A 27,621-nucleotide genomic window follows, 5' to 3' on the forward strand; every position below is an offset into this window, starting at 1 on the left:
CGGCCGCTAGCCACAATGGCTGTGTACTATGCCCAGGGGTCAGGGACGGCATGTACCCAAATGCCAGCTGCCGGAGATCAGCTGTTGACCTCAGCTGCTGCTTGTGGGCTTCCTGTCGGCCCCTGCGGGGACAGGATAGGTGTTGGTCCACCTTCAGCAGCCATACTCTTCCTGGGCAAGGCAACCTCCATCATCTTCTGAGCTACTCAGTGGTCTGCCACTGACGAAGGCAGAGGCCCCTTGGAAGCTAAGCCGTTGTTAAACCCGATTAATGTGGCTGACCCATTGCGGCCTACGCCTTACTGCAAGAATGTTTTCGGCGTGTGCCGAAAGCAAGGACCTTTGTCGCTCGGCCCAGCAGTAGCCGGGCGCGAGTCCATGCCCCCATAAACACTGGTGGGGATTCCTGCCTGCCCTCCCCAGATCTCTACTCAGGAATGTGCGCAACCCAAAGGGTTAAAGCTTCTTCAGCGCGGGGGGGGGGAGGTGTGTGTGGGGAGATGGAGAGGTTAATGAATTATTGAGTAAGTCAAGGGTAAGAAGCAAAGAGCCTCCCACCGGGAGCAGGCAAGATTAATTCAATTAGGGGATGACGGCACTCGGCACTCGCGCACACTCCTGCCAGCTCATGTCAACAGAGTTTGCATGCTGGGGGGGGCAGCAAAATTGGGACGAAGCTCGTGCGCGGGCAGCCGGCCGTTTTATACTGCTGCATGCATCCAGCATCCTCTCTAATGCTGCCGGGCCCTCACATTGCTGCTCCGTAGGGGAGGCATCGCTGTTGCTAAGAGACAACCAAGTCTTTTGGTTCAGGCCTTGCTTCCCAAAATAGCAGAGCCAGCAAGAGGCCGCACCCGCCATTCTTCCCCCGTCTCAAAAGGGGTGGCAGGTGGATTGACCTCCCCAGCCTCGCTCCCTCCTGGCAATAGGTGGCGGGTGCTGCCTTCTGGCCCAGCTCTCGCCCTACGATAGGCCCAGATCCAGCTCTTTGTGGTAGGCCCCACAAGGCTATGTTACCTGCCTGGAAATAAGATTTGAAGGATTTGCTTAATTATTAGGATCCGCACCAGGACAGTGGGGCTTAAAGGTCATAGAACTGTCGGTTCAGAAGGGACCACAAGGGTTATCTAGGCCAATCTTTTTGCCCAACTTGAGTTTCGAACCCATGACCTTGGGATCAAGAGTCTCATGCTCTACCAACAGTCACTGGGGTAGTCGTAGGCCAGTGGCCCTCTCACTCAGCCTAACCTACCTCACAAGTCAAAATAAAAAAATTCCTTCCAGTAGCACCTTAAAGACCAACTAAGTTAGTTCTTGGTATGAGCTTTCGTGTGCATGCACACTTCTTCAGAAGTGAAGAAGAAGAAGAAGTGTGCATGCACACGAAAGCTCATACCAAGAACTAACTTAGTTGGTCTTTAAGGTGCTACTGGAAGGATTTTTTTTATTTTGACTATGGCAGACTAACACGGCTACCTACCTGTAACTTACCTCACAAGGTTGTAGTGAGGATACAGTGGAAGGGAAGGGAACCGCCACATAGCCCTGCGCTCCGTGAAGGAAAGGGCAATTCATAGATAGCCCAAGAAGACTGTTCCAACTGATAAAACACTTTTTATCAGGGCCTTTTCTGATGCCCGTCGCAGGCAAACCACTATCTCTGCTTCGAGATATGCATGTTAAAAAATGTCCTTAGCATGTCACCATCCTTCCTTCCCGCACTCCTCAGATCTTTAGAAATTGAGCGAGTTGTGTACCAAACCTGTCACCGCTGCACAAACATGCATGCACACGAATGCTCAGGCTATAGCATAGTGTGTTTATTGCCATAGCTGGCAAGGTTCCTTTTGCTCATCTGACGATCCGTTCTAGAACAATTGTGTTCCCTGTACAAACACCCTCCCCAGCCATATTTCTTGAACAGAACAACACCCTCTTTGCCTTTCGGGCCCTGCAAGCCAGGTACGCAGGCAGCCATCAGAGTTATGAGGTACATTTAAGGTACGGGGAAATGTCCGTTTCCTTCCGAGAGACACTGCCAGCTTTTGCTGCCGTTCCTTTGGACAAGAGACTCTGCTTTGCACCAGAAGGTCCCAGGTTCAGTTGCCAGGTAGGCCCAGGAGAGACTCGCTTTGTGAAACCCTGGAGAGCATCTACCTGTGAGCACAGAATCTGCGGCGGGGAACCCATGGCCCTGCAGAGGTTGCTGGATTCCAACTCCCATCAGCCCCAGGCAGGACAGTCAATTGTTAGGAATGATGGGTAGCGTAGTCAAAACTCAACAGCCAGATTGCTCACCGGAACAATTCATTTCCGGGCCCAAATCAAAGTGCTATGCAGCCTTACACAGATCAATACCTTAAGGACTGCCTTTCCCCATACGAACCAAGCCAGACCCTGAACTTGTCGTCAAATGTTGTTTTCTATGCCCCCATTCCCAGAGAGGCTCGGGGGGGGGGCGCAACATGAGAACGGGCCTTTTCTGTGGTGGCTCCCCGTCTGTGGAATGCTCTCCCCAGAGAGGCTCGCCTGGCACCATCATTACATGTATTTAGGTGCCGGGCAAAAACACTCCTCTTTACCCAGGCATTCAGCTGTTAAATAATCTATGGCCTGTTGAATGTGCTGTTGGGGGGGTTGTTGTTATTTTGTTCACATGCTGTCTATTGGTGTATAAATTGAATGAATGAATGGGCCATCTGGGTGGCCCATGCTTCCCCTACCTCAGACATGAGTTATCCTAAGTTAAGATGCCAGAATTGGCACAAACCATTTTGCTACATATATGGCACAGAGTCCCTCTCTGGGGCGTCTGCAGGTTTTGGCCAATAGGCAACCGACAACCTTCCTCTTTTCGCTTAGGAAGTCTGCTGTCTCCAGAATGACGGAGCCCTGATTTCTGCTGGGTGGGCAGATTGTTTCATCGCACTGCAGGCCATGGCAAGAACAGGAAGGACAAGATATTCCGGCACCCACAACTGCCCCACATTTCCTTCGACTAATTACTCGCTTCAACAAGGGTGCAATGGGACTTTCAGAGGAGAAACGTTTGCAACAGTAGGAGGAGCTGGCTGCCCTTGAGACCAGCTAACTGTCCGAACATCAGCCATGGTTTGTATCATTTATAGAACCACAGTCAATGGAGGGGGGGGGAGCCTCTTAAGACTATATTTTAAGGGGTGGGAAGAAGTCCTTGTTCCACAGAGCTTACATTCTAAAAAACTTGACACCAGAGAAGCAACTGGGGGAGAAAAATAAGGTGGTAGTAAGAAGGGGAAAGGTATTCAGTTTCAGAAAATTGCAGAAATTTATATAGGATTAGACCCAAAGCTTTTGGGAAGCATGTTCCAGGCAGCAAAGGGATGCAAGGCAGTTGAAGGGACTGTTGGGTGCCTGATTCTGAGGACTTCTTATTAACGATGCGTGTTTTTTGGTCCAGAAAGGTGGGTTCAATGCAAGGTAAAAAACAAGTGTAGAAATGTTAAAAAGGAGTGTAGGAAACAGCCTAAAATGCTGCCCGATAATACGGAATGAAGGTCACAAATAGGGATAGTAAAGGTAAAGGGACCCCTGACCATTAGGTCCAGTCATGGCCGACTCTGGGGTTGCGGCGCTCACCTCGCTTTACTGGCCGAGGGAGCCGGCGTATAGCTTCTGGGTCATGTGGCTGGCATGACTAAGCCGCTTCTGGCGAACCAGAGCAGCGCACGGAAACACCGTTTACCTTCCCACCGGAGCAGTACCTATTTATCTACTTGCACTTTGACATGCTTTCGAACTGCTAGGTTGGCAGGAGCAGGGACCGAGCAACAGGAGCTCACCCCGTTGCGGGGATTCAAACTGCCGACCTTCTGATCGGCAAGTCCTAGGTTCTGTGGTTTAACCCACAGCGCCACCCGCGTCCCTACAAATAGGGATAGGAGAGTGCAGAAATGAGCATCTAGGAGACCTCAAGATAATGACGTTTGAAGACAGAACGATGCAAACACTCCAAGTGTCCCTATTTTCCAGGGACAGTCCTGGATTTATAGAAGCCATCCCAGTTTCTAATTTGATCCCGGAACGTCCTACTTTTCCTTATCATGGTCCCTGTTTTCATCAGAGAAACGTTGGAAGCCACTCAGAGTGGGTGGGGCAACCCAGTCAGATGGGCAAGGTATAAATAATAAAATAATTATCATTATTATTATGAAATAGGATGTCCCTATTTTCATGGGAGAAATGTTGGAGGGTATGACAACGCCTACTAAAATATCAAGCAATAAATATTGGTAGGATTTTCAACGACTGGGGGGATGAGGCTTCAGAGTCCTTGACAGCCTCTTTCTTTTTTTGCAAATCTGCAGAAATTGGATTGCCTGGGTACATCATTTCCAGTCTTGTGTTAATAAATTGACAATAATATTAAAAAGTACAGACGTTGCTACAGCACTTCCATGAAACGCTACTTGCACGGCTCCACATATTGCTGTTTCAGAGATTGCGATGGGTAGCTCAAAGAAACAGGGCCTCTTCTGCGGTGAAACTACAGCAACCCTGGGGAACATCATGGCCCCAGCCAATGATCAGGGATGATGGGAGTTGTAGTAAAAAAACACACACCATACAGAGGTTTGCTGACCCTGAACTATGGCATTCTCTCCCCACCCCCACCCTCGGAGACAGTGGTCTTGTTCATTCCTCAATTGCCTTCTGCAGAATAGCAGGCCTTTATTTTTCGGGAAAGTATTTAGGGATGCGTTATTTTACATGTGCTGGCTCCTGTTAATATTTTTAAATGCTCCGGGTAACTATTAAGGGAAAACACATTTTTTCCTCCCCAGAACCCTGCACAAACCTCACACATTTATTGCCTTAAGTGATACGGCCCACTTAACAAAATGAAACCAAACATTTGATTCTGCCGGATCGTAATTTACGTCAGCTGCTCAATTCCCATGGAAATCAATGAAACTTAACTTCACTCCTTAACTCCCATTGAAACCAATGTGAAAAGTTGAGCAAAATCTAGTTTGCACTCCATCCTTCTCCTCTTACTTACAAGCTCGTTGGGGAGTATTAAGCAAAGTGGTAATGAACGCTCAGACGGACACTGAAAATGCTAAGAGACCTTGGTGCTTTGTTTGAGGGTCCATAACTCTGCTCCAACTTCCTTTTGCACCCAAGGGTGCTTGGCTAGGTTGCAGCCTAGGTGGAAGAGGAAGCGAGTTCTGCAGACAGAGCTTGCCCCAGGGTAGGACCTGAGATGTGCGCTGTCTCTCTTCCCTGCCACCCCCCAGTCTTGTGCAGCACAAACCGGTCTTTCTGGCAGGCATGATGCTGGAGGCTGGCTCCATAGGTATTAAGAGAGGTGAACGAGTGCAGTCCTTTTCAGGCTTGCTCTGGGGTCTTAATATCCTTTAAGCCCCACCCTCTAAAAGCAAACAGGAGCAAAAGGAGGCTATTAATTCTACAAACATCTCCTCAAACCTTAAGAGATAACAGCCCCAAAAAACCACAAACACGCATGGCAGTTTCTAGAAAAGGACTTCAACAACTGGCCTGGGTTTATTTTGTACCGAAAAGAAATTAAGGTCCTGCTTCCAGACATGCCAGATTCTCAAGCCAGCACAAGTTAGGCAAACTTGCACAATTTACTTCCATGTGTTTTCTAGTTGCAAAGACGTCCTATTGCATCCTGATCTTAAGTTTACTTCTCCCTACCCCATTGCCGCTGGCTTCTGAGATTTCCAGAAAGCTTCACTCTTCATTTTCAACGTGTATATTTGCAACTACCAAGTACTAGAAACTGCTTTGCCCCAACGCCTTTGTTCCTTTTAAAAAAACCAAAAACCACAGCATACGTGCAAGCGGAGTTTCCAAAAAATGAATTTGGCAGTCCATACCGCAATTTCACAAAGTTGCACCATAGAGGTGAAGCAAAGTTTTCTCAAATCTTCCACAATAATGGAGATCGTGGCGATGGGGAAAGAAAGCAGCATTTCCAAAGCAATCTCGGAAAAGCATCTGTGCACCAATAGAGATCAGTCTTCCTCTGCTTGTGGTTATCTAGCCAAAAACTACGAGACACTTACCAGCAGACTGTGCATACTTCTGGGATACCCCAAAATTATGAAAAATCTGCAGAGGGGAAAAAACACATCCATAAAAATGCCCCCCTAAGGACATTAGGAGAGCCTTTTTGCATTAGACCAGTGGCTCGTCTAGTCCAGTATCTCAGTGACCAACCAGATGCATGGACTGCCTCCAGCTGCTTCTGTGCGGTTGGTGCCCCTGAATTGTGCAACTGCTTAAGAACCCGAAGAGCGTACTGGATCAGGCCAGTGGTCCATCTGCTCCTGCATCTGGTGAACCAGATGCTTGTGGAAAGCTCACAAGCAGGAAAATAGTGCAACAGCAGCACTCTTCCCTGCTTGCTTTGTTGTTTAGTCGTTTAGTCGTGTCCGACTCTTCGTGGCCCCATGGACCAGAGCACGCCAGGCCCTCCTGTCTTCCACTGCCTCCCGCAGTTTGGTCAGATTCATGCTGGTAGCTTCGAGAACACTGTCCCAACCATCTCGTCCTCTGTCGTCCCCTTCTCCTTGTGCCCTCAATCTTTCCCAACATCAGGGTCTTTTCCAGGGAGTCCAAAGTACTGGAGCCTCAGCTTCAGGATCTGTCCTTCCAGTGAGCACTCAGGGCTGATTTCCTTCAGAATGGAGAGGTTTGATCTTCTTACAGTCCATGGGACTCTCAAGAGTCTCCTCCAGCACCATAATTCAAAAGCATAAATTCTTCGGCAGTCAGCCTTCTTTATGGTCCAGCTCTCACTTCCATACATCACTACTAGGAAAACCATGGCTTTAACTATACGGACCTTTGTTGGCAAGGTGATGTCTCTGCTTTTTAAGATGCTGTCTAGGTTTGCCATCGCCTTTCTCCCAAGGAGCAGGCGTCTTTTAATTTCCCTGCTTGCAGTTGCAAGCAATTGGTATTCAGAGGCATTCAAATGGCCTAGATCAGGGTTCCCCCAAACTCTGGCCTCCAGCTGTTTTTGGACTCCCACCATCCCTAGCTTGCAAGACCAGTGGTCAGGGATGACCAGTGGTCCCTGACAAGTGGGTGGGAGAGCAAATAATGGAGGGACAAAGAGGGCAGTGAAAGTGCCTTGATGTGCTGTGCTGTTTTAATAATTCCATCTGGTCCGCTTTAAAACAAACCAGCTTGATTTGCAGTCCCAAGATTCGCTTGTGGCTCAGAATGCAGTTATCAAATCATGCTTCTGCATTTTGATGTAGAGCTGCACATAAAAATACGTACGATTTAAATGCAACTAGAGCTTTGTTTTTAAATCCACATCAACGGGAAGCCTATCAAACACATGCAGAACTGACACGGAACTAGGAAACACATCCATCCACCCATTGCTAACTGAGTAGCAGAGATGGGCACCCTGTGAAGCTTCAGATGCAGTTAAGACTCTAGTTCCCATCAGGTTCAGCTGGCGTAGCCTATAGTTCGGATTAACAACATCTGAAGGTTCTCCAGCTCCAAAGCAGAGGAAAAACATCTCGTTAAGTGGGCTCGCGTGAGGATTATGAAACCAGTTCTGATCCCGAAAGCAAATTCCTGTGCCCAGGAGCCACCGTGCTCTTCATCTGAAGTGTACTGGAGCAATCTCCGCCATTATTTTGCATCTGGCTCTGGTTGGGGTATCTTCATATCCAAATAATAATTGGGGGGAAAGAAATACCTGAAGTCTGCCTAACCCTGCCCTAGGCAACCATCACTCCTTCCTTCAGGCTCACTTCCACTTGGCAGCTTTTAAAATAAGGTATTAAGAGGCTCCTCGGTGAGAATAATCAATGATGTCAAATGATTGCACCCAATGTGTAGCACTACGTTCCATTAATGTAAGGATTTACACTTGTGCAACAGAACCCCCTCCCTTTTCCTTTTGTACTGTTCTGGGGTTTCCCTCAATCCTCGAGCAAATTTGGGTCCCTTCAAACTCGACAATTTTGTGGAATCCTTGTGCTAATGGAATCCGTGTCTTAGATACTGCCCGTGGTTCTTTTGACGGACAGCTTGCTCACTACAGTACTGTCCTGTCTTCCACCGCAAAGGACTGTCACAAGGGGAGTGTCCCAGGGACCACTTGAATTCATCCAGAGCTACAGTAAGGTCTGCTAGGCCTTGCCAGCATCCCTGTTTATAACTCTGGAGCACACGATGATCCCCATGCCACTTATCACAGCGCTGAGCCTTTTCCAAGCATGCATATTCAACCAGTGTTGACTATGATATAACAGGGCTGCTCCTGTGGATCAGCAGTGTCTCTGTGGGAAATACATAGCCGCAAAACCTACCCCTCAAGATTAGCTCTTTGCAACGGGATTATCTGCAATTTTGCGGCCTTGGAACACTAGGCACAACCCTAGAAGGGATCCTTTAAAATGATTCTCCACAGGTTTCCACTCACAGAATGGAAATGTGGGGCAGGAAGCCAGCCAGCCCAGGGCTCCTTGCAAAGCACATTCGATATTCAGGTTAAGATAGGAAAGGAACATGTGAAAGAGAAGTTTTCCATCAGCCTTGAAGATTTGAGGGAAGGAGAAATCTCATCCTAGAAATTCCATGCATTATCTTTAATCAGAAGCAAGGCCTCTTTGGAGAACCAGTAGCTCTCTCCAAATATTGACCATCCTCGCTCAGGCTGATGGGTGTTGGGAGTCCGAGGACCACAGAATCCTCACCCCTACCATGTTATAAGCAGAGTCATATATGCATCTATAAGGGACGCGGGTGGCGCTGTGGGTTAAACCACAGAGCCTAAGACTTGCCAATCAGAAGGTTGGTGGTTTGAATCCCCACGACAGGGTGAGCTCCCGTTGCTCGGTCCCTGCTCCTGCCAACCTAGCAGTTTGAAAGCACGTCAAAGTGCAAGTAAATAAATAGGTACCGCTCTGGTGGGAAGGTAAACGGCGTTTCCGTGCGCTGCTCTGGTTTGCCAGAAGCGGCTTAGTCCTGCTGGCCACATGACCCAGATGCTGTATGCCGGCTCCCTCGGCTAATAAAGCAAGATGAGTGCCGCAACCCCAGAGTCGGCCACGACTGGACCTAATGGACAGGGGTCCCTTTACCTATATGCATCTATAGCAGCAGAGTCTGGAATTTTACCTTTTCAAGAATCTCAGCTTATATCATCTCGAATAGGTCTACCAAACTCTGCTTGTAAATCCATGGGCAATAATCCCCACTCTCTTAGAAGCTAGAGGTGGAGAAATAAGCTTCCACTATTAAGCTTCATGTGGCAGAATTCAGATGTTCTTGGTAGAGAACTTGCAGTCAATGCAGAACCACTTTTTGGGGAAACATTATAGCAATGCACTCAAAGCAAGAGCAATGCATTAAACAGTAACTTTCCAAGATTCACGAAGCCGTTTTCTTTTTCTAAGGGAGCACAAAGTTATGAAATCTCAAAACCCTTTTTTATTGGTTTTTTTTGTTGTTTTGTTTTTACATTCTTAAAATGAGACACCCCCATTTCCTCGATATGTACAAGAATTTGAATAAGGCTGTATAAAAAAAAAAACCTTTAGCATGATGCCTCGTTATGTCCACCCGACAAACAGCAGGTTATGATCGAAGACCTAGCCTTCCAGGCTAACAGCACTCTTCCCAAACCCGTTTTGAGTGGTGGTTTTGTTTTTTCATCTGGATGCAGAAAAAACAACAGACAACATTTCTCTCTCCTGCTGGGACATGGAAATAGTCTCTTCCCTGCTTGAATGTGGGGTAGCTGAAAACAAAGGCGGGTATATACGCCTGCCTGGGTTGGGGCGCAATTAGGAGGTACACAAGTGATTGTTTTGGGGGGAAAGATCCCTGCTTTGTTTTTTTTTGCAAGGCACTGTCATCCTGCAGTCACCCCCCGGCTCCAAATCTCCCTCTTTGACAGAAGGGGGGAGGTGGGGCAGCTTCCAGCCCTCCCTCTTGAGGAGGGATTTATTCAGCGAGGTGGCGAAACAGTGCCTTAATTTGGGGGTGGGGGAAGAGGCGTGGAGAGAGGAAGGAAGGGGGGTTTCGTGGGACAAAGAGTATTGGAAAAGTAGGGTTGGGAGAAAAAAAGAGAAATAGGAGTGCCCACTCTCTTGGAAAAAGCACTTGCAACAGGCACTTAAAAACCCCTTTGAAATCCCACCCACCCAAGACAACAGTGGGACAGGCAGAGGGGGGGCACACTGTGACCAAGCCTACTATTTCATTTTTGGTTACATAAAGCAATGGATTATGAAGGCGGTTCTTTGGAGGACTGGGTGGGGAAATCCCTCTTCTTCTGTCATTATTCTGGATCCCAAAGTTTCACAAATATACCAACTTACTATTCATAGGAGAGATGGGCTGGGGGAAGAGATTAAGACAATGCTCTGGAGCGAGACTCAAGAGCAGTCCCACTCTCTCTGCCCTAGGAACCTCTAGAAAATGAGGTTGGTTTCTGTGTTTTTTTGGTGGGGCAGGGGAAGAGCGTGGTTGAGGGGCGTGCATTTTATTTTTTAAAAGGTACATCACTTCTACATAATATGAGTTAGAAGGGGATATTAATTACCCCACACCCCACTTCTCGGGAGCTATTAAAATGGAGCGAGATGCGTGAAAAATATGGCTAATTCTCTTCTCAATCCCCTAGAGGATTAAAAAGTGTATTGTGCTTAAAACTTGCCAATCGCAAGGGGGGGGGGGAGAAGGAAAATATTGGGGAGGTGGGTTCTTTTAATAAGACCACCCCTTAAAAACCCCTGTGAAGGCAAAACCAAAATTATGAGCTTTCGTTCTTTTAAAAAATAAAAAACCCTACTTATTCCTGCGGGGTTTTCTTTTTTTAAAAAAGGCCTTGGACTATATAACCGTAAAGGATTTTAAGGGAAAGGGGGTTGAACAGGAATAAAGAGAACCCTTAAAAGTCGTCCCAGCATATTACTTTTTTAGAAATCCCCCCTCCCCGCAAAGAGTTTATATATATATATATTTATATATGTATATAGACACGTAAAAACTGTTCAATATTTTTTTTTCGCCCTGTCCCCTAATTCTTTTTCTTTCCTCCTTTTTTTTTCCTTTTCGTCTGGCTTCCAGATAAGAAATAATAATAAAATTTACAGAGTTTCCGGAATAAACAGGGGGCGGAGGGGTGGAGAGAAGGGAAACTGACAAAAGGTAAAAAGATAATCTCTGAGTTAAGGCAGCAAAACCAGCCCCCCCTTCTTCCCCCTCCTGCCCATTTTGTCCGTCTGTCCTGGGAAGGGAGCCGTGGGGGGGCTGCGCATCCCAGCTCTAGGAATCCCGGTTCTCCAGGGTGAGCTCGGCCGTGGCCCGCTGCAGCTCAGTGCTGATCCGCCGGCCGCCCACCCCATCCCCGTGGTTGCTGGCGTCGTCTTCCCCCTTCACCTTCTTGTCATCCGTTTCTTCGGCTCCCGCGCCCGCTTCCAGCCTCTGGTCCTCGCTCCAGCGGCGCTTGAAGCGCAGCTTGAGAGGGATGCATTTGCCGCTCTCCCCAGCGCGGGAGGCGGAGGGCGCGGCCGCCATTGCGGCCGCTGGGGTCTCCTCCTCCTCTTCCAGCTTTTCCAGAGGCACGAGAGGAGCCTTGAAGACGTCCTCGTCGTCTTCGCTGATGTCGGTCACCTCGACGGTCAGGTCCTCCTCCGACTCGCCCTCAGAAATGGGCTCCACCTTGATCTGGGGCAGCAGAGGCGGCTCCGCCCCAGATGTAGAGGCAGAGGAGGAGGAAGAAGAGGAGGAGGAGGATGGCATGCCGCTGCTGGACTCTCCCGGGGACAGGCCGGGGGGCTGCTGCTTGTCGCGGTTGCGGCGCCCCAACGGCGGCGGCTGCAGCTTGAACTTGAAAGGGGAAGGCGGCTCTTCGGCCTGCGGTGGTGGCGGCGGCGGCAGGGGCGGCTTCTCAAGACGCTGGGGCTGCGGGATGACGATGTTTGGGTAGTGGAGGAAGGCCCTGGGGCTGAGGTGGTAGTTGTACACACTCTGAGTGTGGGCCTGGAGATAGCGCTTCATGTCCTCTGGGTTGAAGGAGAAGTGGGAGCCGCCGGGGTACATGGGGCTGAGGGTGGGCGAAGGGGTGTAGTTCATGTGCGTGGGCGTGAGGGGGAGGGCTGGGGACAGCTGAGGGGGCAGGAGGCCCGCAGGCCCGGCCATGGGAGACACAGGAAAAGGGCTGAGGGGCTCGGGGACCCGTGGGCGCGGGTAGACCCGGAAGAGGCCGTCGTGGGTCAAGCGGGCGTGGCCGGGCATCGGGGGGCCCCGGAAGCTTCCGGGCTCGCCGCCACCGCGACGCTGCTCCTCAGCCAGGGACTCCTCCACCTCCGAGTTGGCAGAGGTGCCGTCGCTGCAGTCGCTGACCGAGCCCCGCGCCAGGCGGCGCGCCACGGCTGAGAAGACGCCCGGCGAGCGCAGGTCTTCGGCGGGAGACAGCACATCGGACGGTGTCGAGGGGGGGAAGCGGAAGTGGGAGCCGCCGGACGGCACGGGAGGGGCGCTCTGGGGCACAGCCCCGCCTGCGGAAACGAAGAGAAGTTAGGGAGATCCAACATACGGGAGGAGCAGGGGTCTGCAACCTTTAAGACAAAAAGAGCCACTTGGACCCGTTTCCGAAGGAAAAAAAACTGGGAGCCGCAAAACCCATCAATAAAAAAAATAACTTTTTGGTCACTTTTTTTATTATTTCTTTGTTTGACCCCTCAGAATTACTCCTCCTCATAGAAATAAACGTTAAGTTAACAAGTTACCTTTTTTTGTGTATGTGTTCTTCACTCCCCTTCAAAACAGTGACCAGCGTACATGCCCCCTTTCAATGCAGTGACCAGCGTACATGCCCCTTACAATGTAGCGGGCGGGCGGGAAGGTGACGTCGGGACGGTGCGTGACTAACGCATGCACTGCCCCCATGCGACATCACAGCCAGAACAGCGCCCGCCACAGTGGGGAGTGTCGGGGCGCACAATGCGCCTCCTCCCCTCGCTAGTATCCGCCCTGGAGCCGCGGCAAATGTGTAAAAGGGCCACATGCGGCTCCGGAGCCGCGGGTTGCAGACCCCTGGGGAGGAGGAAGTAAGAAGTAGCCAAAACTGACCCAGTCCTATCCCCACTTTCTTTGTCTTCTATCACATCCCTCCAAAATTCTATTATTATTATTAAATTAAATTTGCATACCACCCTTCATCCATAGATCTCAGGGCAGTTGACAACATAAAATTCTAGCATGTACTTATCCAGTCTCGGCTAGCTGTTCCGTTTCCAGGCCTAATTCAAGGTGGCCACCATTCGTGTATAAAGCCTTGATTGACTTATAGAATTCCAACCCCCTGCAATTCAGCTGCCCCATACAGGGATCGAACCTGCAACCTTGGAGTCATCAGCACGCCGCTCTAACCAACTGAGCTATCTTAGTACAGTACCTGAAAGACGACCTCCCTCCCTACACACCCTCCTGGGCTTTTAGATCAGCCAATCTTCCACCTCCCTCAGAAATTTGCGTGATAGTGGTAGCCCAGGAGAGGGTCTTCTTGGTGGCAGCCCCAAAAAGTTGTGCAATTGATTCTGGCTTCTTCACTGCACATCCACTGATGTTTCAGGCTTCAATTTCTATCAGCTGTAGCACAGCCCCAAAAACCTTTTGGGTAGGAACATAAGGGACTCAACCTCATGTACGGAACGCATGCATTCCTGTAACCGGTGACTTTGCCCCTGGCCCTGTGCACAGGGAAGAGCAGGCACTTGGATTCTAGATTTAGATTCTACATTATGCCTTTATGTGTAGCCACCACCATATAGAGGAGGGGTGTTTTGTTTTGTTCGTACACCAAGGCAGCACCCCCAATCTTTGCAAAAAAAAAAACCCCAACCCATCACTTTCACCTCTTCTGCATGTTGACATGCATTTGCCGGCTAAACATTCCTCTAATGAAAACCTTCGCTCGAGCCAGGTGCAAGGAACCTTTGGGCCCTCCAGATGGTGCCAAACTACAACTCCCAACATTATCCTTGGCCCATGGACTCCCGATTGTTGGGACTGATGGGAGCTGTAGCTCAACAACATCTGGAAGGCCCTGCACCCGGTTTAAACTTTTCGTTTCTTTGGGCCCCCCCCCCCAACTCACCTGCCATGCCCATGTCAATGAACGGATAGTTGACCAGCACCAACTTGTTGAAGTTGAACTTGTAGGTGAAACGTTTGCCCTTGGTCTTGTGTAGGATCCGCTTGTTGTAGTAGTACCTGAAGGAGGACAAGGCGCAGGAGGAGGAGAGGAAGGTCAGTGACTCACAAGCCCCGTTGAACACCCACTACAGAAACTCTTCAGGCTCTGAATACTTGGTGGGTGGTTCTGTGGTTCCTCCACACTCAGAGCAGATTGGAGTTTTTTGCAGCCTGGGCACCTATTAAGCACAACCTGTCAACAACAGACAAATTTCTAGACCTCATGGTGGCACAAGAAATTTATCACTTGCTTGGATGCCTGGGATACCCATCTCCTCCAGGTGATGGCTAGAGAACATTCATAAAGCTTTATTTTCACCATCTCACAGGAGGCGGAAACAGATTTAAGCCCCTTACTTGCTGCCAATTCAAGAGTGAAACCTCTGTTCTATTTGTTTCTTTGGAGTTGTCGGCTCCCACAAGCATGCATATTATTTCCTGCTGTGAGGTTATGTTCCCCGTTGCATAGGTGGGTACCGGAGGTGGGGAGACAGTGATTTATCAACCTCCCCCACCACATACACGTGCATGCGCACAAACACACACAGCTATGCTGCTACAATTCAAGAATGCTTTATCAGTCAATCTCTCTACACAGGGAACTCTGGGAATTGTAGTACTGGGAGGGGAACAGAGGGTATCCTGGCCACTCTCAGCATCCTTAACAAACTACACCTCCCAGAATTCTTTGCAGGAAGTGGTATCATAGTTTTAAATACAGTGGTACCTTGGGTTAAGTACTTAATTTGTTCTGGAGGTCCGTTCTTAACCTGAAACTGTTCTTAATCTGAAGCACTACTTTAGCTAATGGGGCCTCCCACTGCTGCTGCGCCGCCGGAGCACAATTTCTGTTCTCATCCTGAAGCAAAGTTCTTAACCCAAGGTACTATTTCTGGGTTGGAAGAGTCTGTAACCTGAAGTGTATGTAACCCGAGGTACCACTGTATATGGCGTGAATGTGCCTTTCTGGCTACAAACTCTGTACAGACTCCAAAATGGCCATCATGCCAGCTTGCAGCTCTGGCACTATGAGCTGCCTTGTACCATGTTGGACTTTGGCCATCCTGCCCAGCACAACCTGCTCTGAACGGCAGCCGTTCTCCAGCAGAGGTCTTTCCTCATCACCTGCTTCTGAATCAGACTGAATCCAGCACCTTCTGCTCTGCAGCCATCCCTCTGCAAAAGTGATGGAACCTCCCGGCAGGACTATACGCAAATCACTGTTATCAGGCATGGGGGACCTTTGTCCCGCCAGATGTTGCTGAACTACAATTCCCATCAGCCATAGCAAGCACAGTCAACGGCCAGAGGGTGACGAGCATTGGGGCGCAGCAAAAAAAAAAAAGCCACAGAGGTCTTCCATTTAGATACACAGAACCAGCGCAAACCTGAGCCTGTGGATTTGGGGTGATGGGAAGACTTGTCTCTCAGGGAGGAGCAAGAGAGGCCTACCTCACAGGGTCGTTGTGAGGCACCGTTCCAAAAGCAATACTATGGCCGGGCACAATGGGCTGGTGCGGTTTCACACGCGTGCCACACATTTTGAGCCGAGCCTCTTTTGCAAAGGTGAGCAGAACAAAACAAAGCAGAGAACTGGGAGCTTGTGTGTGTGGCACTAGTGTCATGCGTTTGTGCCCCAAGATGAATGAAAGATTCCTGCACTGCAGGGAGTTGGGCTAAATGACCCTCATGGTCCCTTTTCCAACCCTACAGTTTTATGATTTCTTAAACATTATGTATTATGTACCAACGAAAGCAAAAAATAAACTCAGAATGAAGGAGGCAACATTTGACGGCTTCCACAATTCATTCTGCTCTGAAGATTCAGAAAACAGTGTATCTGTGTGTGTGGTCAGACAGGGGAAAAGGATTAAGCAGAGAAGAGTGTTCACAAACAAAGTGGGAGGCAGACAATGAACTCTGGAGTCTCCTCCTCTGTTCACTCAGCCCTGTTTCTGGATTTAACCAGGTGCTGCCAAGCTGTTTCTGGAGCCGTTAAGGACTAGCACCATGCAATGTTTAAAAAATAAGAAAGGCTGCAGTCTCAGGATACATATTTCCACTCCATATATTGGTTCCCAGGGTTTACACAGCAGTTGCACAGGCGTGAAAAACACAGCCAGGTTCGAACAGCCCAGGAGGGCAGGGACAAGGGAAGCGGACTCTGGGGGGTTTCCCTTTTCTGCCAGCTCCCGCCCCCCAGACTCACCTCAAGGCCCTGCTCAGCTTGTCGTAGTTCATCTGGGGCTTGCACTTCCGCACCCCCCAGAGGCGAGCCACCTCGTCCGGGTCCTTGATGACAAACTCGCCGTAGTCCCCCTGCCAGGCGATGACATCATGGTATTCCTCTTTGCGCAGAAGCTCCAAGATGAAATGCCACAGCTGGATTTGGCGCGAGCCGGGGCTCGACTCTGGCTTGTAGGCCCAGTCTGGGAAGGCGAACCCTGGCAATGAGAAAAGTAGAGTTAGCCAGCTCGGGGGGGGGAGGAGGCAGCAGCCAGGTTGCGGGGAGAGGGAGAGAGAGAGAAGCAAATAATTTCCCTGTTAAAAGAAAAAGAAGGGGGAGACTTGGAACAAAGGTACTGCCATTTCCCATACTCTGATCCGCTTCCCGCATCCCATCGGTAAGTGCTGGCAGTAGGGCACAGTGGTTACAGCCAAGGGAGGGCTGGAAGTTCAGGACTCCGCCGGCCCATCTCCCCGCAGGATGAAACTATGAGGCGCATGGATTTTTCTCCCCTCCCCGCTACCCCCCCAGCGCACACACAGGGAGGGGAAAAACAGGAAACCGGCGGCGGCTGCTGCCGCCGCCGCCTCTCCTCTTGTGCAGCCAGGAGGCTGGGAGGCCGGCCAAGCCGCCTTGCGACTTCCAGGCTGGGTCCCAACCAGATCCTCCTCCAAGCGTGGGTGGGAGGGAGGAACAGCTCAGGCTTGCCTCTTGATGTTAAGCCTCCCTCTACCTGGGAGGGAGGGAGGAGGGGGGGCGAAGCAGCCAGAGCTGGCGGCCTCCATCAGCAAACTTACAGAGTCCTGCCCCGGGGACCCATACCTGTACAACAATCTCCACCCCGAGAGCAAAACACACACTGAGCAAAGGGGGGGGGAGAGACCTAAGGGGTGCAGCTCAGCAACTCTGGGAAGAATCAGCCCCATTATGGCACAGAGAGAGAGGGAAGCATCAACATGTTTGAAAGGGGGGGAGGAGAAAGGGGGGGGAGGAAGGCTCTTTGTGCCATGTTCTCACTGGGCAAGGGGGGGGATGGTTAGTGGCTGAGGTCAGCAGCTCCCAGACAAGGGGCCCTTTTTTCCAGCCACGAGGCAGCAGCCTAGCCCAGCCCCAGAGCATTCCTGGGGAGGGGGGTGGCTGTGGGGCTGCAGCGGGGGGGGGGGCTGGAAAACACAAGAGGATGTCAGAAGCACACCCAAGGCCTAAGACTACCAATAGGTAGGCCTGCGTTGGCAGCACCAAGGGTCAATTGAGGAGGGTGGGACACAGGCGGGGGTCCCCAAACACCCCACAGACTTGTTTCTGACACATCCTGGGATTGGGGGGGGGGGAATAACACGCCTGTTCCCACCCACCTCACCAAATTTTAGCTGCCCTCTCATAAACAGGAAGTCGGAAGGGAAAACAATAGGGCTGTTTCCATGCTGGCCCTGCAGGGAATGGGGCCTCCCACTAGGCCCGATGAACAGAAGGGGTGTGCCCATCACCCACAAGTTAAAGCGATTTTTTTGGGGGGGGAGCTCTCCCTAAAGGATCCTGGGGGCCCTTCCAGTTTGGACACGCTCCGACCTCTACGCGCCTCACAAACTCAGTGCCACGCGAACCCACCGTTTGGTTTAAAACTTATTTACATCCCCATCTTTCCTTTCATCAACAAGGCTCACAGGGTTGTATGTAAACCCTCCCAACAGCCCTGTGAGGTAGCTCAGGCCGAGTTACAGCGAACAGACTGGGTGGGGGGATTTGAATCCAGGTTTCCCAGGTCCTGGGTCCAGCAGCCTCAGCTCCAAGGGCAATGCCACTCTTGTGTACGGGTCAGTAGGGCATGCCTGGCACACAAAATGCACACAGAGAAAGCAGTTGAACTCCCTCACGCAGCAACGAGTATATGGGTGGTTTTAGGGAGACCACCACCCCACAGCCTTCTTCGCTTTTCTCTCCACCCCCCCCTTCGCCAAACCCATCATGATCTCCTTGGCTTGAAATTGCTGAGCCTATGCCCAATGCCTTGGGGGAGGGGGGTGTCTGAGCTTTGTCGGGGGGGGGGGAAGGAGGGGGGGCACTGTGGTTTCCCATTTCCCAAACCCCAGGCGCTCTGAGCCCATCAATAATTCAGGGCCCTGTAATGGAGGCTGGGGACGCGGGCGGGCGCCGGCTCAAGGGCATCTCGGCGCACAGACCAAGCCATTAGGGTGGTGATGTCATCTGGAGGGGGGGTGTGAGAGCTAGAGGTGGGTCCCATAGACGCATGCCTTGGAGGGGGGGCGCTCCAAAGCTATTCCATGTTGTGTGTGTGTCCCAACAACCCCGGCACCCATGAATTCCCCAACAGGCAAAAGGGCAGGGCTAAGGTGTGATCCAGGCAGGGATGGGGAAGCAGAGTTGTGCAGTGCCCCCCCCCCGAACCACAATTTCAGCTGAGCATCTTCCTCGCTGCCTTGCTCCCTGGCACCACAAGGGCCTTTTACAAACAGAAACCACCCCGCTCCCCCCCCCCACAAAGTACCAGTCTCCAAGCAACAGGCAACAGCAAGGGAGACAAGAGGCTAAAAATAAACGGGGAGGAAGGGAGAGAAGGCACAGCGTGAACTGGGCAGCACCCCAAGGAGAGGCAGCCACAGGCACCCCACAACTACGCACTGGCGGCATGGGGAGGCACCCCAATGCCCGGCACAAAAGCAGCCCCGGATACAGCAGGTGCCCATGCAGGACTCTTGGTTCGAAAAGCAGCGGGGTCCCTTCTCCCCAATATCAGCCACGTTTTTTGGGGGGGAGAGGAGAAAGTTTGGAGCAAGTTGCTCCCTCTTCTTCACAAAAGGAGTGCATTGTGAAGCATCAAGCTCAGTAGCACCTGTTTGGGGCTGGTGGAAGGGGGGGGGGAAGAAGCCATTTCCAGGTACTTCTTAGGTTCCCCTATATGCCCCGCTTGACTCCTGGTTTCGCGCCCCATCCAGGCCCCCCAATTGTTTTCCACCAGCAGTGGAGTGGGTGGACGACATCCCATCTCCCAGTTCCTGTGAGTTTGAAGAGGGTGGAAGGGGGGGCGAGAGAAAAAGAGGGGGCCGGGGAAAAAACAAGCCAGCCCTGCTCCCCTCGCCTCCCCCGGCTGCAGCATGTGAGTCAGCCCCAACTCTCTCTCTCTTACACACACACAGTCCTGTTCTCACTAATTAGGAAGGCGGTGGAGGAAAAAGGAGGGGGGGGAAGGCCGTGACATCAGCCGCCTGCAGAGAACTAAACACAGTGTGCTGAATGGGCTACTGTTCTCCGGCTGGTGCTACCAGATACACTCCCCCCGCCACCCCCACCAGCGGAGTCCTCCCGGGGTGTAACAGAGCCGGAGGAGCAACCCCCTCCCCTCCGTCGTGGAGTTTAAGGCGGGTGGGGGCCCTTCACATGATTATGACAATCAGGGCATTTCTCCCAGCAATGCAAAACTTCCCCCGAAATGTCTTTGCATAGGACTGCTTTTCCAGACGTGGACACCACACATTAAAAGAAGCAGAAACCTCATGTGCCAGGATAGCCTGGGTGTCAGCAGGAGGACTTATCTGTGGGAGAGGGCTATACCTCCACCCTTTTAAAAAAAGAAATAGAAAAATGGCAGTGTCCATGTTGTCAAGACAAAAATTGTGTATGTGTATAGTGGTACCCAATTGCACCTGATGCTGCGAGATGCAGGCTGGCCCTCAGTGATGCTAGGGAACATTTGCACGGCCCCTAAAATAAAAAGTCTGGGATAGGGAACATGTGGCCTTCCAAATGGACTGTAAACCTCCATCCAATGTAAGCTGGGACCCTAGACGCACCTACAGGGCCCCACTGATGTGCTAAATGATGCACAAAGAATGGTGCGTGTGCCAATGATACTGCATGCTGGAACCAACTCACCTGTGTACATCAGACCTCAGGTGAGTGGTGGTGGCTGGGGGGAGAGGAAATTTGGCTTCCTGGTCCACCCCGCTCTTCTCTTCTCTGCAGGGCAATCCTGCAGTCCGGCTTGACCTCCAAGCTGGCACAATCATTTTGGATCAGGGCGGTTGGAGGGAAGGGGGTATAGAGTCCCGTCAGCTAAAGAGGAAAGGCCTCTTGCAAAACTTTGGTCTCCTCTTAACGAAGTGTGGGGTGCCTGCTATAGGGGCAAGCCAACTGGAAGATCCTATGGCAGGAGAAGGGGAGGAAGAGGAAGAGCCTGGCAGAGCTGACAGCCGGTTAAAAGGGCAAGCTCTTCCAACACCCCCCTCCCCTTCAGTTGCCTATCCTGCAGACCCTGTCCTGCTGTTTAGATTCTCACCAACTAACACCCTCCCAGGAACGCACCAGGCACATTCCTGTTCCTATGAGAGAAGAGGGGAGAAAGGAGGATGGCGCTTGTTGCATTGCCCCATTGCTCAAAGACACAATCCTCTTATCATTTTACACCCACCCAGAAGCTCCCTCTCAATGATCAGGCTGCAGAGATTTAATCTTCCAGGGAAAGGGTTTAGGTTGCTATCTCCTCTACTAAAATAAAGAAGTAGTTATGCAGACACACACACACACACACACACACTTCCTTCTTTATTCACAAAAGTCCCATTTGCACCCAAACCGAGGAACCCAGGATCACACCCACCCTATTATCCTTCCCTTCCAAGTCCAACCACAACACGCCACAGCCAAGAGGGTTTTCTCCCCTCCCCCCCCCACATTATTCCAAAGTGGAAGAGGCACAAGACCGTTTCAACAAGTCCTCTGCTGCCACCCACCCTGAGCCCATGGCTGTTGCCACCATGTCTCCACCAACTCAGCCACCTCCTTTGCCAACCCACGGGGAGGTTGGCGGCAAAAACCACCGTCTGTTGGCTGGCAGTGCCCCCAGCTCTGGCACGAACCAGAGCCAGGCCTGTGCCAAGGGACTGGCTGGCTGGGTGGGGTGGGGGAAGACGACGAGACACCAGCCGTCCCTACCACAGAGCTCGTGGCAGGTCCTTGCCACCCACCCAAGCCATACCATGCAGGGAGAGAGAGCGTTTGTCATCACCGCCAAACCCTTTCCAGCCACCTCTCCCAGTCTTTTATGGGTCCCAGATGCCCCACTGGCAAGAGATCTCTCCCATCAAACGAAGCCCACCCCGTTTCCCCATCTCTGCAGGGCTCCAAAGCAGGGAGTGAGGTCTACCAGCCATGCCACACAAACCCATCCGTGGCAGGAGGGCAGCCCGGAGCCACAGCTCTGTCCCAGAGAGGGCAGGCAGGGGGAGAACACCTCTGACCCATGCACATGCCCCAGATAGGGGAACTGAAGGCAATTAGGGGTATTTTCCCTGACAGCGAGAGAGCAGCAAGGCGCACGCAAAAATGTACACACAATGCACACAGTGTTCGCAACCCCAGGCTTGGCTTAAGGCTCCTCTGGCCAAGCCAAGCCCTCCACGCCCCCCTTCCTATTTTCCACTGCTTCCTAAGAGAGAGAGAAAGTGTGTGTATGGGGGGGGGGGGCTGAAACTGCTCCTGCTTGCCAGAGTTCTAGCATGTGTGTGTGTGTGTGTTTTATTTCAAAGCTCAGCTGAAAGGGGACTCCATCTTAAAAACACTTTACCTCCTTTTGTCTGGTTGACTAACTCAAGGCTAGCCACACAGAGACCCTCCTCCCTCCCTCCCCTCCAAGGAACTATGGTCTGTTTTGAAGAAGGGGCTCTATGGTTATTTGCTCAGGGATTTCCTGGAAGACAGCAAAGAAGAAGAAAAAGTGGGAGGGGGGAGGGAGAAGAAAACTGGAAATTAAGTTGATATCTCTTTAAATCACACCCCCCCCTTTTACACACTCCAAACCACACCACCCCTGTGACTAATCCCCGGAGCCAGAAGCTAAAAGGGCTGGAATTCAATCCCGGCTTCAGAAGGGGGGGGGGGACGACCCTTAATATTACATCACTCCCCAATACTAACAGCTTTCTTAAAGCCACATGCACAAATCTACCATTCTCTGGCTTTCAGCAAGGCAAGCGGGGTGAGGGGGGAGGAGGGAGGGGGGCCCGCTCTCAGCTAGTAGAAGCCACATCAGAGGCCGTCTGCATGAAGCATGCCAGCGAGGGGTGGCAATAAAGACGAAGCCAGACACCTCTTTCCTCCCCCCCCCCCTCCCGCGCCAAAAACAAAGTTGATGGGTTTGTTTTTTTTAAAAAGCGTTTTTCAGACGGTGGAAAAACTAAGCGCCTTGCAATTGGGATCTGAATGCTTTCAGATCTGGGATCTGCGTTCGCTCTGTGTGTGCGAAAGATTCCAACATGGGGGTTAACGCTGCAAGATTTTATTTTCCTAGCGGCTTGGGCGAGGCCCAGGAATTATTATTAGGGTTTCTTTTTTTTTCTTTTTTTAAACAGACGCCCAAAGAAAAGAACTTTCCCAGAGTTTAAGGGGAAAGGGGGGGGGGAAGAGAAGAGTTTTCAGTGGCCTCGATTACTGCAAAAGAGGAGGTGTGAGGGAAAGACAAGTCCGAACAGAAGCACTTAAAAAAAAAAAAAAAAAAGACACACAAGATTCCAGGAGACAGACAATCGGGCTCGGAAGGGAGGGGGGAGGGTGGCGCCAGGGGGGGATGGGGTGGAAGCTCTGAACAAAACCAGAGAGTGAGAGAGAGGAAGGAGAGGGGGGGTGAGAGAGAAGAAAACAGAGGAAAGAATCTGACCCCTCCCCAGAGCCTCTGCCAAATAAAAATAAAATTTAAAGGAACTGCTGTCTGTCCACACACAATGCAAAAAGGTTTTTTTAAGCCCCTTTCAAACAAATTGTTTCTCCACCTCCTAATGCAACCTCAGCTTTATTTCGTATCCGCCTCCCCCCCCCCGCGCAAACTCCTTTCAAGGAGCAAAGTCCACCAACCACTTGCCCTCAAACGGAAACCGCTGCAAGGCCATTTTTAAGACGGCAACCCCCCCCCCCGCAAGAGCCCAGCTTAGTAAAAGTGATCCGACAACACTCCCACACACATCTAAGTGTACCCCGCTTAAAGGCGTCCTCCCCCGCACTCGCCAATCCAGTGAATTCAACTCAGGCCGGATTTTGAATCTTGGGGGGGGGGTGTTTGTATTTCAAGAAGCGGGGAGGGGAGGGCATTCTTCTACAGAGACACCCCCTTCCTTATAAAGAGGTTAAAGTCCAGAATTTGAGGTTGGAGATTAACCTCCCCCCCCAACCCGCTACAAGAAAACTGAAGCTACATTTAAGGTAGCATTTGCCAGCTGGTGTAAAAGAGGGCCCCACCCGCCAAGTACCTGGCTTACTTATGTTTGAGGTGGTGGGGAGTTCGAGGGTGATAAAGGAGGCATGAGATCCCCCCACCCCCAAACCAACTAATGCACAACTTGCGAGGCCACCCCCCACACCGCCGCGCTTCCACTGACCATCCCCGCCAGGCCACCTTAACACCACGTTGTTTGTCGGAAACAAAAGTTCCTTTTTCGAACACAGAATTTCCAGTTCGGAACGCTTTGTAACTTTTTCTCCGTTCCACGGGCTCCCCTCTCTCCGTATTTACATACACACACGCCGCGATGCGCCGTGAACCGTTTCCACTTGCCAACAATATTCTCCAGATTTGATTTTTTTTTTTTTTGCGGGGGAATATATAACACACACACACAGTAACCAGGGAAAAGGAAATCACATGCCTCGTTTGTCTTTTTACCGTTTTATCACTTTTAATCGCTTCCAAGGTGACAATGGGACGGGAGGAGAGCGCCCCGGCCACTTCCCCAGATCCGAAGTGCACCCCTTTCTCCAAAGCGAACGCAAAAATCCCCCCCCCCCAATTCGGCTATGGATGTCTAATCCGGTTTCGGCAACGTGGCGTTGAGTAACGTCTCTCCAACATCTCCCCACCTCACAGCCCCCCAAAGAAAACCCACCGGGATTCAGTCTATCCGAAACCGAAGCTAATCCGGTTTCAAAAACTCCCACAACCCCACGGCAGTGGGACGGTTGGGGGTGGGAAGTAGAGAGCGGAAAAAAGGGAGAGAAACACACATAGCCCGAGGCCTCCACAATTGCCACACACGCAGATTCCACCCCCACAAATCAGGGCCCACACAGCCTCAGTCACCCCCCCATTCATTTCCCTGCCCCCTCAGTCTGCCAGCAGCACCCACTGCAGAACAAGCGGGCCGGAGGGGGGCGGGAGAGAAGCACCCAGGGCGCCCCCGATCCCCCCCACCTCCCCAAAGTCGCCCCCATAACTCCGCTCACGCCCCCCACCCCCTCCATTCCAAGACAGCAGCGGAAACTCCCGGCTGGAGCGCTCCGTCCCGAGGCCAAGCGGGCAGCGCCACGCGCGAAACGGAGCCGGGCAGGGAAATGCAACAGGTCCCTGCGCCGCTCCTGCTCGCAAACTCCGGCGGAGCCCGGAGAAGAGAGGGGTGGGCTGCCTCCCGCTCCTCGCCCGCCTCCCAGCGAAAGGATCTCCCCCGAGAGGCTCGATGGACAGGAAACAAGAGTTAAGTAGCCTCCATTAGCTGCCAGAGATGGACTCCGGGAGGGGGAGGAGGAGGAGGGGGCGGGAAGGGAGAAAAAAAAACTTGCTTGCACACCATTCCCTTCCCTGCAGGAACCTCCATTGCAGCTTCACTCCAGGCACGGGAGCCGGAGACCGCTGCGGATCTTGCCTCGTCTCCCTCCCTCGCTCCCCGGTGGATCCCTGCCGCTCCTTGCAGGATTGTATAGAAACGTCTCCCCTTCCTCCTTCCCCTCCTCCGGAGCAGGATCCGTCCCTCTCGGTTCACCCAGGAATCTCTTGCGCACAGATAACGCACGATTACCCCTTTACCCCTCCGGGACCCCCAAAGTCCGAACTCTCCCGGGGTCGTTTTGCTGGGAAAACTTCCCCGCATCTTTCCAACTTTCCAAGCCCACGTGCCGCGGCCGACCCCCCCTCCTTAAGCTACACCCCCCCTTTTACTCCTCCCCCACCGAGGGACCCCCATCTCCCCACCCAAGCTTGGGACCTTCCCGCGGTCCCCACCTGCGTCCGCCGGGGTCTTCATGGCTCCTCGCGCTGCAGCCGCCGGGTTGGACTCGGGCTCTGGCCCCCCTCGCTTTCCCCCCCTCCGCCTCATATGGAGCCGGGACGCCCACGCCCCCCTCTCGCACGTCACCGCCGCGTCGCCATGGACACGCTGAGCCCGCCCCTCCGCCCCAGCCTGGCTCGGCTCCGCCCACAGAGCTCGGGGAGAGAGGGGGAAGTTAAAGGGGCCGCGCGGAGTGGAGCCGCGGGCCGGAGTGGGATAGAAAGTTGTGCACTTGGGAAGTTAAGGGGGGAAGGCAATTGGAAGATGGGTAGGTGGTGGGTGGGAGTCTGGGAGAGAGATGAGGCACGCATCTACGAACCTCCCCCCCCCCTTTCTGTAATAACAAATGTTAGTAGCAGGAGTGCCAGGAAGATTTTGTTAGGGTTGCCATATTTCAAAAAGTAAAATTCCTGACATCCGCAAAATTGTTGAGATTTTTTTTTTAGGAAACCAACAAAATTGCTGAGATTTTCTTTAAGAAACACACCAAAATTGTAAAGCTTTTTTTGGGAAGAAACCCAAAGTGTTGAGCTTTTTTTGGGAAAACCTACACCGAAAATAGTGATTTTAAAGCTTTTTGAGCTGCTTTTCCCATTGCACTGCCATACACCCGGGTTTTCCCTGACATTTTGCCAATTCAGCAAAATCCCCCAACGCCATTTTTACACCCGAAAACCAGGACATGTAAGGAATTTCCCCGACCTATTGCAAGCCTAATTTTGTGCCGAGGAAAGCTAGGCTTCATTTTATTTTATTTATTTATATTTATTTACAGAAGGTAGAACCTGTGTAAATTACTGCATGCGGAAAATTAGCCAGTGTGCACCTATTGGATTTGTTTCCCCCACTTTTTTATATGTTAACTTGAGGAATTACTGTCACAAGACTCAGCAGTGATGGCTGCTGGTTAAAATGACTTTGAAAGGGGGTCGGGCAAATCCAGAGAGGAGAGGTCCATCAACAGCTATCAGCCATGATACCTAAACTGAACTTCCACTTTCAAAGGAAGTGTATCTTATCAATACTGGTTGCAGAGGAAGGCGATTGCATCCATGCCCTTTTTGTGGGCTAGTGTTGTAAAGAGCATGCTCAGCCCAATCCTATTCACTCAGAATTAAATCCTGTTGCATTTAATAATGATAATAATAAAAATAAAATCTGCACACTGCCCTTCATCCATAAATCTCAGGCCTTACACCCCTAGGGCTGGGCAATATTTGGTTTGCAACATCACAATATATCAATATCACCAGCTAAACTTTGTGATATAATGATATATCAAAATGTCTGAAATAAAGATGGAGTTATGTAGAGGTATTGGCTGAATTCAAGGTTTTCCCCACTTTGTGATTTTTGCATAGCGTGCACACACACATCACGATTCATTTTCTAATTCCAGGTGAAAAAATATAAAAACCAATATTACAATATAGATGTCAAACCAATTTTGAACGATATATCAATATATTGCCCAGCCCTACTTCCCACTAAGTATGTATAGGATTGTAGATTTAGTAGTCTGATACAACAGGGCTCATCATTTTAAGTGCCAAAAAAAGGAAAGTAAAAGATGCTGTATAGGACACGGTACCTTATTTATAAAATTCCATAACAGCCTTTCCTTAAAAGCTCCTTAAATATTAAAAACCTATATAAAAAACTAATACAATAGTAAACACAACTAAAACAAACTCTCTTTGACTATAATATCAGAGTTAACCATTCTTAGACACTGAATAAATAAAACATTTTTAGAAGTCTTAAACTAGAAACACACACTATGATTTTATTTTTACAGTACTGTCAATGTACAGAGGCACTTTAGAGTGCTCAAGAAAACAGGTCACTGTCCCGAAAGGCAACAGGAAGATGGAAGGGAGAGTAAAGGAATAAAAGAAATGAAACTTCAGTACAGTGGTACCTCAGTTTTCGAAAGTAATCTGTTCCGGAAGACCGTTCGACTTCCAAAATATCTGAAAACCGAAGCATTTACTTACGGAAAACTCAATATGGAAGCTACGTGGCACGTTCAACTTCTGAAAAGCGTTCGAAAACCAAAAGAGTTACTTCTGGGTTTTTCGCGTTCGAAAACCGAAACGTTCG

General features: G+C 51.0%; 1 protein-coding gene and 1 long non-coding RNA gene across 8 annotated transcripts in view; one reads left to right on the forward strand and one right to left on the reverse strand.

Moving 5' to 3' along the window:
• Positions 1-547: 547 nt before the first annotated feature.
• On the forward strand, positions 548-4,608 carry LOC308590663. Of its 2 annotated transcripts, none has more exons than XR_014009852.1 (3): positions 548-993; positions 2,863-3,558; positions 3,926-4,608. It is a non-coding gene; the product is annotated as an uncharacterized lncRNA (long non-coding RNA). The 2 variants fall into 2 exon arrangements; XR_014009853.1 differs by lacking the exon at positions 548-993 and adding an exon at positions 1,896-1,990.
• A 4,840-nt stretch (positions 4,609-9,448) lies between these two features.
• Positions 9,449-27,621, reverse strand: part of ERF (ETS2 repressor factor) — a 39,743-nt gene continuing 21,570 nt past the window's right edge. For 2 of the 6 annotated variants that reach the window (XM_081200410.1, XM_081200412.1), the window contains exons 3-5: positions 16,457-16,691; positions 14,150-14,265; positions 9,449-12,548 (exon numbers count right to left, since the gene is read on the reverse strand). In XM_081200410.1, the coding sequence (XP_081056536.1) occupies positions 11,314-12,548; positions 14,150-14,265; positions 16,457-16,691 (1,586 nt within the window). In that variant the 3' untranslated portion in view covers positions 9,449-11,313. Of the gene's footprint in view, positions 12,549-14,149; positions 14,266-16,456; positions 16,692-16,845; positions 16,999-20,365; positions 22,514-25,472; positions 25,597-27,621 lie in introns of those variants that run through there. The other 4 variants (XR_014009766.1, XM_081200411.1, XM_081200414.1 and 1 more) reach the window with 4 other exon arrangements.

The sequence above is a fragment of the Podarcis bocagei genome, assembly GCF_964188305.1.
Source record: "Podarcis bocagei genome assembly, chromosome: 7".
Taxonomy (NCBI): domain Eukaryota; kingdom Metazoa; phylum Chordata; class Lepidosauria; order Squamata; family Lacertidae; genus Podarcis; species Podarcis bocagei.